This window comes from Xenopus tropicalis, chromosome 8, assembly GCF_000004195.4.
Source record: "Xenopus tropicalis strain Nigerian chromosome 8, UCB_Xtro_10.0, whole genome shotgun sequence".
NCBI classification, from domain to species: Eukaryota; Metazoa; Chordata; class Amphibia; order Anura; family Pipidae; genus Xenopus; species Xenopus tropicalis.
Genome location: NC_030684.2, coordinates 38,587,316 through 38,600,682, shown reverse-complemented (window position 1 = coordinate 38,600,682; position 13,367 = coordinate 38,587,316). Strand labels below are relative to the sequence as shown.

General features: G+C 40.3%; 1 protein-coding gene across 5 annotated transcripts in view; it reads right to left on the bottom strand.

The window, feature by feature from the left end:
* Positions 1 to 3,293: 3,293 nt before the first annotated feature.
* The window catches only part of xkrx (XK related X-linked), a 10,785-nt gene continuing 711 nt past the window's right edge, over positions 3,294 to 13,367 (bottom strand). For 3 of the 5 annotated variants that reach the window (NM_001006125.1, XM_012968204.3, XM_031890344.1), the window contains exons 2-4: positions 10,961 to 11,645; positions 6,873 to 7,135; positions 3,294 to 5,598 (exon numbers count right to left, since the gene is read on the bottom strand). In NM_001006125.1, coding sequence (NP_001006125.1) covers positions 4,880 to 5,598; positions 6,873 to 7,135; positions 10,961 to 11,280 — 1,302 coding nt within the window. In that variant the 5' untranslated portion in view covers positions 11,281 to 11,645 and the 3' untranslated portion in view covers positions 3,294 to 4,879. Of the gene's footprint in view, positions 5,599 to 6,872; positions 7,136 to 10,960; positions 11,646 to 11,743; positions 12,147 to 12,551; positions 13,299 to 13,367 lie in introns of those variants that run through there. The other 2 variants (XM_012968202.3, XM_012968203.3) reach the window with 2 other exon arrangements.

Below are 13,367 nucleotides of genomic sequence, written 5' to 3'. Positions count from 1 at the left end.
AGCCATTCAAAGGAGAAAAGGCACAGACACATAGCAGATAACAGATAAAACACTATTGTATTCTACAGAACTTATCTGTTATCTGCTATGTAACCCCGGGGCTACACAGCAGGGTATTATATAAATTATAGTAGTGTTACTGTAGCAAACACACCAGTTTTACCAGTGCAGGGCAACAGTGCATTTTATTTTAATTACTTTAAAGCTCTTTCATTTTTTGGTGTTAGTGTTCCTTTAATGCCACTGGCCCACCACATTCAACATTCAAATTACAACCCTAATTTCCCTGTTTGTTCTTCTGTGACCAAAACAAAGTGATGCAGTAGGAATTCTGGGAAGGAACACCAGGATCACTAAAATGTCTGTTTACATGACTAGAGACAAAAAGCTCACTCACTGGGTTCTTTAAGCACAGCCATGGGAGTTTGCTGATCAGATTCCCAAATACTGATTGGTTTTGCCCTTATTAAAGAAATCTTTTATGTCTTTTCTGCTAGTCCCAATGGTGATTCTCATAGCTGCACGACTTGAGGGCTACACTACACACACATACAATTGCACTTTTGCAGTAGCAGCAGTGGAGCCAAGAGAATGGTGGCTGTTGTGTAAATGAGATATAGCACAGGAGGGCCTGGTTGTTTATTTCTGCCTCTGCTGATCCGCTCTTTGAAATATAAGCTAATCAAGGTGATTTGGGTATTTTGCTTTTGTATGGTAAATATACTAGATTTCCTTTCTTGAATATATTTATAATCATATGCTGGATATGCTGTGCTGGCATGTACTATAGAGAAATGGATCATGCAGTAAGCAATATTCCCTAACTGCTTATTATTTAATATTATCTAAAGAGAAAGATGCACAGGAAAGCTGGGGAACTGGTTGCACACGTAGGACTACATCAGCTTCTGCTCAATGTGTGTCATTTTAAAATGCAGATAAATTCCCATTATTACTATCTGGCAGCACTGTATGAATCTCCACTGTTTCATCCACATATACCTAGCTATTTCCTAATACGTTTCAACACAGTAATATTAATTACAAAGGTTAGCTTGCACAACTCATAAAAAAATATACCTTGTTTCATTTCCTTGAACTTATCTGGGATGCCAGAATTGGGTGGCACCTGCCCCTCGAACACTGATGCCATAGTCATATAATATAGAAACACAGCACAAGGCACACTTCCATTAAGTTAAACCTTTCAGTCTAAATGAAACCTGCCTACCTGCTAGCTCATCCAGAGGGAACCCCCAAAAACTTCCTTCCTGACTCCCAAGAAGTCAACTGGACCAGTCACCAGGAAAAGGTATTTCTAAATATGCTATATGGCCAAAATGATATGGATACTTGCCTGTCCAGGGTATTACTATGATGTCAGTGCTTATTTTGCTGCTATAACAGCCTATTATTTTGCTTTTTGCAAAGTTAAAGGGATTCTGTCAAAGGAAAACATGTTTTTTACAATATGCATCAGTTAATAGCTCTCCTCAAACAGAATCCTGCATTGAAATCCTTTTTTCAAAAGAACAGATTTTTTTTTTTTTTTTTATTGTTGAAATTTGTTGTTGGGCTAGACATATTTTTAATGTTCCAGGTTCCCTAAGCCATGTGCTTTTATTATCTTCAGTAACCCCTTACTGCTGAGCTGCACGTTTGAGTGATATCAGCCCCTCCCAGCAGCTGATCAGCAGAACAGAGAGCAGATAACAAGATAACAGTTCCCTTACACCTGCATTGCTAAAAATGCATCCATGCCGCACCTAGTGGTAGATTTAAGAATAACACTCGAAAATCCAAGTCTGGCTCACCCAAGTCATGATTCTTCCAGTTACACTAAATAGAATAATTGCTTATCTGAAAGCTGTTGCACTGTGTAGTGCTGGATCCTTCTAAAGCTCAAAATCAGGCACAATGCATTGAGATGGTGCCTACATACCGATATTACAGCTAAAAATAAATTTATTGATTAAAGAATAACATTTTAAATGGTAGAATGTATTATTTGTAAAGTAATTTAGACTGAATCCCTTTAAACCTGCCAAAAACTTCTCATTTTTATTTTAGTAAATTGGCAATGTTATAAGGACATTTCAATTGCCAGAACACTGGGCAGGACATTGACAGAACTGAAATCTGCCTGTTATGATGGTTTAATAGTCAGAACAAACATTAAGGACAGACAGAAAAGGCTTCCGGTATTCACCAGCGGAGAAAACTGCACGTGCCATAAGCCATCTCCATAGTTTTATTCTGTCAATGGGAATTATTTTTTTCTTGCTTCTTAAGGGTCTAATTTGCTTTCCAGCTGCCTGCCTGAAAGCACTGATGGCAGGTTCTGCAGCTTTTCTGTCTTCTGCATTATTTGCATGCCGTTCTGCTGGCTGTATAATGCATCTCTGTATCGGTTGATCAAAATTTCTTTACACCACAAACACTAATGGGGTAATGTTAATGTATTAAAAGCTGCAAAGTTTGCAGTAGATGGAGTAGCCATAGGAACTAGCAAGTACCATTTACTGGTAACTTGTTTAAAAGCAAACAGCAATTATTTGCTATGGGTTAGGGCTGTGACACACGGGGAGATTAGTCGCTGCGTGACAAATCACCCTTGTCGCGGGCGACTAATCTCCCCAAAATGGCATCCCACCGGCTAGAATATAAATCGCCAGCGGGATGTCATACGCGGCACCGCGATTTGCTGAAGTCGCAGAAGCTGCCTTGACTAATCTCCCATGTGTCACAGCCCTTACTAGACCTGGAGCAAACCATTTAAATTTAATTATACTGTTAATTAACTGATAAATGCCAGTATCATAAGTACAGGAAAATTAGAAGTTTCAAAGGAACTAATACAGGAGTTGAACCTAGACCCCAGTGACTAACAGGAATATTATGTGTACTGTAACACTGTCTTGTTATTTAAACATTCTACTTTAACAACACCCCAGTTACAAAACTATTGGTATTATTGTAAAATTCATTTCCTACAAAAGGTTTATAAGACCTGGCATTACCTTAACACCTAGTTAATCATATACCTATCATACGTCATATATAAACCTGCTGGTTTTGACTTTGCCTACTGGTAAATTACCTGAAGAAGCCAGGAACAAGGTGCAGTCCTGTGGCAAATCTCCACTGTCCCTGTGTGAATCACCCATTTATAACAGTTTATGTGACAACTAATATGGGAGACAACAGGTAGAAGACATCTTCCTGGCAATAATAAACCTATTATCATAAATGTTTTATTTATGAGCAACCTGTTAGAATATACATCCACACGCTTAATAAAAATGCTTTTATTTATATAGAGGAAGCAAAGTGTGCAGCACCGTACAATGGCTAACACAATAAAATAGTAACAAGTACACACTTTGGGAGAAGAGGGTTTGGAACATTTCCCATTCCTTTGAGAACCTTGTTCATTCTTCACAGAAGAGACATACAGGAACCAATGTTTGGCAATAAAGGAATAGGAAACACTTCATTTATTTATTTATTTAGTTTCCAAATTCCCATTCTATTTTAGGTTCTTAATCACAGTGAGTTCTGGGAAATTCTTGGGTTGGTAGGAGGAATAAAAATAGATGTGAAATTTGCATTCTCGGATTGCTTGAATCATGGACGTGTACATTGGGAAGAATGTGCTTCTCCTTCTGTCAGTTAAGAGAGGCTGGGAGTGTTTGTAGAGATTATCAAAGGTTAACTGTCCTCTGTTGGTCAAATCCTATTCACATAAATGAGAAGCGTTGCAGGTTGCCCAAGGCCCTTACTTATTGCCTGAAAATGCATGTACACTCACGCTGCTTCCCATTCAAGTGGATACAGTAACCTGCAGCAGACAGAGGCCTTTTAATCACCACCAGCGGCAGCAATGAAAACTGTGTGTGCCAGAGCCATGCATGTGCCATGGATTTGTGACTAGCAGAAAATGGCTGGCTATTAAGTTGGCCCATGCAACTTCCTATAGTGCCCTGCATATGGGGCCTAAAGTATCCACCTTCCTTCTGTATATAATTTTACAAAACAAATCACTACAAACCTACTTTATATTTTGAATCAGAGGGGATGGCAACTTTGAGCCTTTTGTATAGGTCATGAGTGTAGGGCTGGCCTGGATCCAGGTTTTAAAGAAGATAGGTAACAGAAGCCTATTGTGTTACGGAAGGGGGGAGAGAGATGGGGACAAAATATAAAATGCGAGAACAATGGAATGATCAATGACACTAAAGAGAAGAATGAAGAACTGTAAAAGCAAATTGTTCGTTTGTAAAAGGAAAGAGTATAAAATAAACACATAAAACTGTCAGAAGATGAATGCTTGTTTTTAAAAGGGAAAATAAACACGATTTCCAAGTAGTGTTTAGCATCCATTTTTTTTTCTAAATATAGGATATGCTTTATCTGCATGTTTGTATTATGGACCTACAGTATGGCTCCTTGAATAATAACATCACCTGCTAGCGGTTATGAACTGATAATACTCTTTTTCTGTAAATCAAACAATTTGACAGCTGCCACTAACAAAATCAATCTTTGACTACATGGTGGCTACCTTAGGCATCTTTTGTTTTGGTGGTGTGTGCCCTCTCCTTATTATGTTGTTTTTATAGAAGACTATTGGTGTTTCAAGTTATAAAATAGCTCCTCTCTCTCAGTTCTTCAGAATATTTTGGGGGTAGGATATTACTTCTATTCAACTCAAGCATAAGGCAATATGTGACAAAAGTCTCTGCACTGGTGCTCACACATTACCTGACTGTGGATGAATCCAGTGTGACAGTGTAAAAAAAGGACAGCTGCACTTCCCATTTGTTGGTGGGCATGCAGTGTGTCACGGAGGTAAAAAACTTGAAGTCAATATTTTCTATCACACCGCAGTCTCCCTTCCCTTATCTCTCTGTTTTATACACAACCTACAGCAAACACAAGCCAAACAGTCTTCAACGTTGTGGCTGAAAAGGAAGCGGCAAGGGTGAAGGTACTGGTAAAAAAGCAGCATGAAGAAGATGGCGGTGGCATATCCTACTAAGAGTTGAACCACCAGCAGTGGGGAACAGAAATACTCAAACACATCCTCCTTGTAGAAGTACCAGAGCAGAATGAGGGCTGCATTCTCGAGCAACCGAATGGTATAATGAAGACTTAACCTCCCCCAGTTTTGTGACTGGTCAATTAAGTCCCGATCTGATAGGTTTAGCTGAACAGCAGACCAGCAAAACATATTGATGGCTGAATAAAGCAAGGTTACTGACCCAAGGACTGTCACAGTACCAAACCAGCTAAAGTTCTTTTCTATGTTTTGGGGCAGGCTGTCCCCACTGCTCCAGAATTTAACCCAAGGCAAAAGGAAGAGCGCCAGTAAGTTTGCTAAGGCCACTGCAGCCACCCAGGCTTTAAGAGCTGAACAAAAAAGAACCAGAACTGTAACACGGGTAGCAATCTCCAGACATCTCCACATCACGATGCACAGGAACGCTGGCACACTTAGACGAACTTTATAGTCATCATACTTAATTTGTATGGCCAGGACATTTAGGATTAAGGCACCATATGTAGTTGAGGCAAGACACATAGCCATGAGGACAGCTGAGGGATGAAAAACAAACATAAAATTCATGACAAGTAAATGCGATTTGGTTATCCCTATTACAGCCTTAAATGTTTCATACATTTTCTTTTATAATCAGTAATAAAACTTATTGTATACATTTGCCATATTTACATATAACATTACACTGGAATAGGACACTGGAACTGGGCACTAGTCTTCTTTGGATAATAGTAAGATTTTGGGCAATAGGAGGTATCATAGCTGTTAGGGTACTGGCACAGGTACCTTCCTACCTGCAATAGGTAGTTTAATTTACCTTCTGGCCCAGTAACAGCAAAACTAAAAGTGAAATCACTGTGTGACTGAAAGTGACGTTGCTTTGTAGGTGGATCAAACATGTCAGGGTAAAAACTGCTATTTTGTCAGGAAGGTGGGGGGATAACAGAGCACAGTTTACCTAGGTACCTTGGAAAGGTTCCATAGGACCCACACTTTCAGGGACACTCTGAGTCAGAGGACTCATTTCATACAACACAGGCTGTGTCAGTTACCCTTTCTTTGAGAGCCTCAATTACTACAAACCTGACGTGTCAGTCTGGGAAGACAACAAATTAGGTTTTCCTAAACTTTCAACAGATGAAGAGAGCACCAAATGCAGTGAAACTGCTTCAAAGCTTCACTGCATTTGGTGCTCTCCTCATCTGTTGAAAGTTTGTGGTACCAGGCTTTCGGTTTGCCTCTGTAGATTGATGCATCAGGCCTGTTAAACTGTGTGCTCGAACAACACTTGATAAATGAGGGTTTCCTTTAAATACTCCAGTTTCCTTTTAACACTCCAAAAACATCATTCTCCTGATGAAACAAATCCAAATGTCTGTGAATGTGCTAATAACCTTAGATTGTAAGCTCCAATTGGGCAGGAGCTGATGTGAATGATGAACAATCTCTGTTTAGCCTGAGCAATATGTCACCCCTATATAAGGTATAACAATAAAATATCAACCTCATTATTACTAAGCTTTATTAGTGCATTCTGTCAGGACTTGATGCCTTCTTTACATTCATTTTCTCTAAATGGTAAAATGCCATGTCTTGTGTTAGCCAAGGTCAGATTTTCATTTTTAAACTTTAATTAATGCATTCCTATTTTAAATAGGCTTCCATACTCAAGTTAAAATACTCAAGTACAACTGGCTGACTCTGGGTCTGGGTCTGGGCTTTAAAAGTTTTTCCCCTACTTATACTGGGGCTCTGCTGATTTCTTTGAATGACATTGGAGATCTCACTCCCAAGTCCCAGATTGGCTTACCTCGTGCCGGGGGAACATTTCTCTCCAAGACACTGACATACAGTTGAAGGGTGAGCTGTGGGGTAGAGCCCAGGAAAGCCTGCACAACAGCCGTACGTTTGAAGGCATTACGATGAGTGGCCAGTCTTCTCAGGGAATGCCCCACCTCACGTTCTTCTTCTTCTGCTTCCCCCCATCCCTGTAACTTCTTCTTCCGAGAGATACTAACATATGGTTCCTCCTCACGACCCATCGTACAGTAAACTGTGAGAGCTTCCACACATCTGTCAAACAATGAATACTGGTTAATATTTTCCATTACAGAAGCAGCAGCATTAGCTACGGAGGAAAAAAGTATACAGGAGGAAAAAAGTATACAGGGCGTAAAATCACTATACTGGACTAGTTTTTATTTCACAGAAGTAACCCATTGCCACTAATCATATATTTGTTTTCAATGCAGTTTACCAAACAGAGCTAATTTTTGATTCATGTTGTAACCTATACCAGCCAAAGTAAAGTTTTTTCTATTTAATGAATTCCACTACAGCAGTGATCCCCAACCAGTGGCTCGGGGGCAACAGGTTGCTCACCAACCCCTTGGGTGTTGCTCTCAGTGCCCCCAAACCAGGTAGTTATTTTTGAATTCCTGACTTGGGGGCAAGTTTTGGTTGAATAAAAACAAGATTTGCTACCAAATAAAGCCCCCTGTAAGCTGATAGTGTGCATAGAGGCTGCCTAATAGCCAATCTTAGCCCTTATTTGGCTCCTCTGTGAACTTTTATGATGCTTGTGTTGCTCTCCAAGTCTTTTTACATTTGACTGTGGCTCATGATTAATAAAGGTTGGGGATCCCTGCACTACAGCCATGCAAACCAATATATATGTATATTGGGCACAAGGAGGCCCTCATTTTTCCTATAGCTAGTACTCAGATTGACATGCTCTGGCAACTAGGGATGGAATGGAAAGAAGAACAGATTGAATGTCTTCAAGTCCAGTTTTAAAGACAACAGTAAATTTTCCCAAGGTAACACACCTGGGTAAAACAATTTACATAAGATGTACAAAAGGAGGTTATCTCTCAGAAAAGGACAGGTACAGGACAGGGAGTGTCCTATGACTGGGAAAATTTCCATAATATGAATCAAACACAGTACAGAAGAGTTCTTGGAAGGATGATGTAATACAGCCAGAGAATTAGAAAAACCTTAAAGGAACTATACTTGTTGCCATGAACCCACTCATTTGGGGTTATGTAAAAAAAGGTGCATAAACAAAAATTCAAAAAAATCCTTAAGGCTATACACTGGTGCCATTTAACCAAAGGATTTTAACTATGATACCCCTAATGTCCAATAAACATGGTATCATGTACACACTCTTCATGTGTATGGGCAATATATTCCATTATAGCCACGCTGTGTAAAATGCATCTTTGTATTCAAAACAGATTTATGCTCACTTAATTTTCTATTACCTGTAAATAGATACATTTGCTAAAATCGGTTTATGGGCAGAATAGAGCAGAGAGCATTTGACCCTTGTCCTGGGCATGAAAGGCCACATGGGGGTGGATAAAAGTTACAAGAACACAGTATATTGTATCAAAAATGTATTTTCAACTTGTTGGAGTATGCTGGGGGGGGTGGGGGGGGTGGAGATTAGACATTCTCCATGCTTTGCCAGGGGCCCCACTATTCCAGCCTTGTTTGTGAATAGTGTTCTTTATAAAATAAGTAAACCTTTTTTTAAAATAAAATCTCTAAAATTACTCTGTGCATTCCCCAAAATAACATACTTTTCTCCCTGCATCCAGATTTATTTAGTTTCTGTATTACAGCCAGGTCAACTACAGCTCTTTTTGATACTTCCTTGTCTAGTGTGAAGTTCCACCCCCTTTTGCTTTCTGAGCACTCCTCTCCCTGACTATGATGACCTCAAAGTGCCTACTGTGCATGCATGATTGATTTTAATTGGAGCAGAGGCAGTGAACAAGCTAGGCTCCTCTTTGAGGTCTATATAGTTGGAGAGGGGAGTGTTTATGCAGCAAAAGGGGGTAAGGCTTCAAACTAGAGAAGGAAGTAACTAAAAGAGCTGCATTTCAGCTGCTTGTAATAGAAAAACAAAATAAATCTACATGCCGAGAGAAATCTTATTCTGGGGGCTGTTTAGAGTAATTCTGATCCCTCTGCATTTACAGACTGTAATAAGCTCATTAAGGATTCAGAATCATAATACTATACACATGGCACAAGTGGCAGCTTTATTCCCTCTCTGCCCTGGATACTAACTGGCCACTAACACTGACTGGCCTTGTGTAAACAATTAAATTTAAATGTTTAAAATACAGCAGAAGCAGCAGAAAATTTCTTGCCAGGGTGGGTGCAGAGAATCGTTTCAGGGAGAACATTCAAATCGCAATGTGTGAAGGTATTTATGCTCAGTTATGCAATTTGATTATTTTCCTGCAGTGCCAGAACTAGGGGTTGGCAGAAGAGGCAAACGACGTCTTTTGGCAAAACAACATTACTTACAATCTTTTTATAAAACCATTAACATATTTTCATGTTTCTTTCGCTTGTTAGTTGTACACACAAGGGAGCTTCAGTCCCTCCCCAACACCTAAGAGTGCAGAAGAATTATTCCCCCACCTGTCCCTAAACTGAGTGAGGGAAATGCAATTGCATTGTACACAGTTATATGACTTTTTGCTAGCGTCTCCACATAAGTAGCAGGAGCTTTGTTCAGCTCTATGAATACATTCCCATAATGAAAACAACAAACTACAGTACATAATTAAACTGGGTGTGGACATTTTACTTACAAACATAATACAAAGCAGTGAATTGATTACCGAGGTACCAGAACAGGATTAGGTAGCTCTAGTTCCTAGTATAGTACTTTACAAGGTTAACTCCTTAGCACATAGACAGATGTTGCTATACTACACCTCTACTTTTGGTATTGACACCAGTCTTCTCATGTGTTAGGGCCAAGACACATGAGAAGATTAGTTGCCCCGCAAATAATTTCCTCGAGTGCTTTCCAACCAGCGAGAATGTAACTCGGCAGTAGAAAAATATATGTGTCTCTTCTGCTTCTGAAGTTTGCCTGAAGTTTTCTTGCGAGGAAACTTCAAGCAACTTTGGAAAGCCTCTGCTTGTTGTTCACAAGTTTCTAAGACTTTCAAGTTTTACCCACAGTAGATCAGGAGGGCAGTACGAGTGGTAATGATGGAGCTGGTAGCATATAGTGAGCAGCAATCAGCCAGGAGTGGGTTTAGCAAGTGGTATAGTGACACGCACAAATGTGTGTGTGTCACTTTAAATTATAAAGGGCACATTCTGATGCCAAAGCATGTCGTTTATAAGGATATAATTGGAAATTGATCCAACTGTAGATTATATATAATGACAGAGGTCATAGAAGAGTTCCATGACCATATAAAGGTAATGAAACTAAAAACTTCATATTGTATAACAAGTGGTACTTTATTATACACAAATGAGTCTAGTGAAGCAAGTTATATCACTAAGCATCATTTATAAGGATATTTTTATAGGCTTTTTGTGCTTTTGTTTATAAATTTCACCCAGGCGTTCCATTAACACACAAAGGCACGGGGTGGCAGATTGAAGGTTTTTCTATAGATCATGGAAGTCAAACGTGACTTCTAATATCCTTATATTTTAAAAAGCATGGTACCTTAAGTTTTATAATACAGAAATGTCAGTAAGTCATGTGACACATCTGACATCACAAAGCACCCTTTAGAAGCATATATCACATACATTTTTTAATAGTGATGTACTGGCCAGCCCAAAACCCACGGGACCTGCAGGTTTACCCCCCGGTCAACATATTCCAGTTATGGGCAGGTTCGGGCCAAGCTCTTTCTCCCACGAACTAACTGTGCCCCACTTCTGCTCCCAGCAGAGTCTATTTACAGGTGCACGCCTGCCCCCTGTCCCCTTGGTGACACACATGGAGTGAAAATCGGCATAAAAAAGTGAAAAAAAATTAATTTTCAAAACAATTAGAGCCTAGTTTGACATTAGCTTTACGGATTATTAATAGTAAGTATTATATGATCAGTGTCACTATACCTGATTATGGGGCCCAACTGCAAAAGATGCATTAGGAGAATTAAGGGGCGGTCTCTTCCTAGATCCCGGTGGATAAATGTCAGGGTTAGCTGTACCATGATGGAAGGGACCAACATAAAGACAATGGTAAGCGACATCCAGGATTCATCCTCTGAGTAGCTGTAACCTGCTGCTACAACTGAAGCAGCTACAATCTCAGCACAAAACAGAATGGTAGATGTAAAGATGCTGAATGGGGGATGGGTCTGGGACTTAATTTCCCCATACACCCCATCTTCAGTTACTTTGGGGGCATTTGAGTTCTCGTATACCTTGTCCATCATGCCAGCAGCCAGCCCAGATTCTCAAAGCCACAAAGGGCAATATGAAGTGGAACCTTCTGCCTCTCCTGCAGGGGGTCCCAAAGTGAACGTTTCGCTCCTAATTATTCCGCAAAGTCTAATGGGAAGGTGATGAGGCATTCAGGATTCTTCAGCAAAGTAGCAAGCTGATGAGGCAGCCTTTACACACATCCAGTGTCACGGTCAGCATCAGTCAATGTACAGGAGACATTTTTAGGGTGGGAGTGTCAAAGATGTTGGAATTATTTTTGCAACAGAATTCCGGTTCATAATGTGTCCCTTGCAGTCCAGGTGGAAGAGAGCTCATGTTACAGGGCAGTGAGAGGGGTGTGTCCCACTTCAGTCTAAAGAAAAAATGACAAGAGCAAAATAATGTGGTTACAGTCCTTTCTGCAAATAACTTGTCTCTCCCCCACACAGCTCAAACCTTGGTGGCTCCTACCCTGGCTCATTTCTTGCTGCCACTTGGACTCCGAGGTGACTTCTTTCCTTGGTTTCTGACACACCCCAGTTTAATCCCTGCCATTGCTCTTTGTGTGGCTCTTTGGTCTGTCAGTGCCTGTACAGTCAGGCTGATCTGTGGGAGCAGGTGTGTCTTCCTGCTCTGCTGGGTCCTAAACCCTACCCCACCACAAAACAACTGAAAGTTACTTAATAAAATAAATGGAGTGCATGTTTGAAATCGGTGGGGGGTGGTAGTTCTGCTTTTGTTACTTATTTTACTTCAAACAGCATAGGAAATGTATGCAGAAGCTTCCGTACACCTCCCGGCAGCTGATAAGGCTCTATAAACCTCTTACTGCTTTGACTAAGCACTTCTGAGTTAACATTTTTCATTAAAATCCTGCTGAATGAACCCTCCCTTCATCAAGAGTCTGAATCTTTTAACTTGTGGCTGCTTAATAGGTTTTATTGCCACTCTTTAGGGTTAATTACTAGTTTCTACTTCCTGAAAGCCAGTGCAGTCTGCATGTTTACACTTTAATAATCAGCCCTGCAGCATGCAGCTTTTTAAAATATTCTATTTTAAGAGACAAGGTGTCAACCCCATTGTTAAACTACAACTCCCAGCATGCCCTAAAAGTGACAAGGTGCCACCCACAGAATAAAAAAACAGACTTGTCCCCTGAAACCAGATTCTATAGTTGTTGATTTGTGGCACCAGTTTCTATTCCTTGTGTTAAAAAGAAAATTAAGCAGATGAGCATAACTGCAGTGCAGGTACAATAGTTACATACATAATTTCTTACCCATAAGCACACTGCACTCTCAGCTTCCCATGGCTTCTCTCCTCCTTCTCCCTCAGGGCTTCGGTTTTTTTTTCAAGCAGTCTCTATGCCCCACTCACTAGCTCAATTGCCTAATATAGATTTTGGCTGCAGACACTGATAATCAGACTTAACCCTCTGGGTCTGGCAGCTTTGCTGCAGTTACAGTTTTGGGGGAATTACTCCCAAATGAAATAATTGTGACTGAATATTGGTAGAACCTTAAGCTCCGAGGTGGTTTGTACTTATAAATGTTACGTAAAATAAACTTTAATACAAAAACGTGAATTTGTGAAATTAAGAAAGCAAAAGGAGAGGGCCCAGCGGGCGTCGATTAATGATTTTAATCACATCTGGCACTTCCTCCGCACTGATGCTTTTTTAGATAAAACTAGTGCTGTATGGTTTCCTTCTGCAATATCAGAAAACAAGAAGCACATACAAATAGCAATAATAAATATAATGCAGGGTTTGGTGGGGTCCTAAAGTCTGTACTGTGCTAGTCCCCATACAGAAACAGGGAATATTCTATTATTATTTATCACTGTGGCGCCTTTGGGATACTGAGCTTCTGAAGCATTCCAACTGAAATTTAAGGGGGAGGGTAAGAGACACTGGACAGTAAGGAGAAGGGGGGGTTTGGTTGTGTATTCAGCAGCAAGAAAGCTGGAGGCTGGCTGCCAAATATTGCATGTGGCAGGGCTAGCAGTCAGGTTGTTATGGCGCTTCCAACGAAACCGTGTGTGTGTATACAAGCTGTAGCATTTAACTGTTTCGCTTCTACACACCTCTCACTTT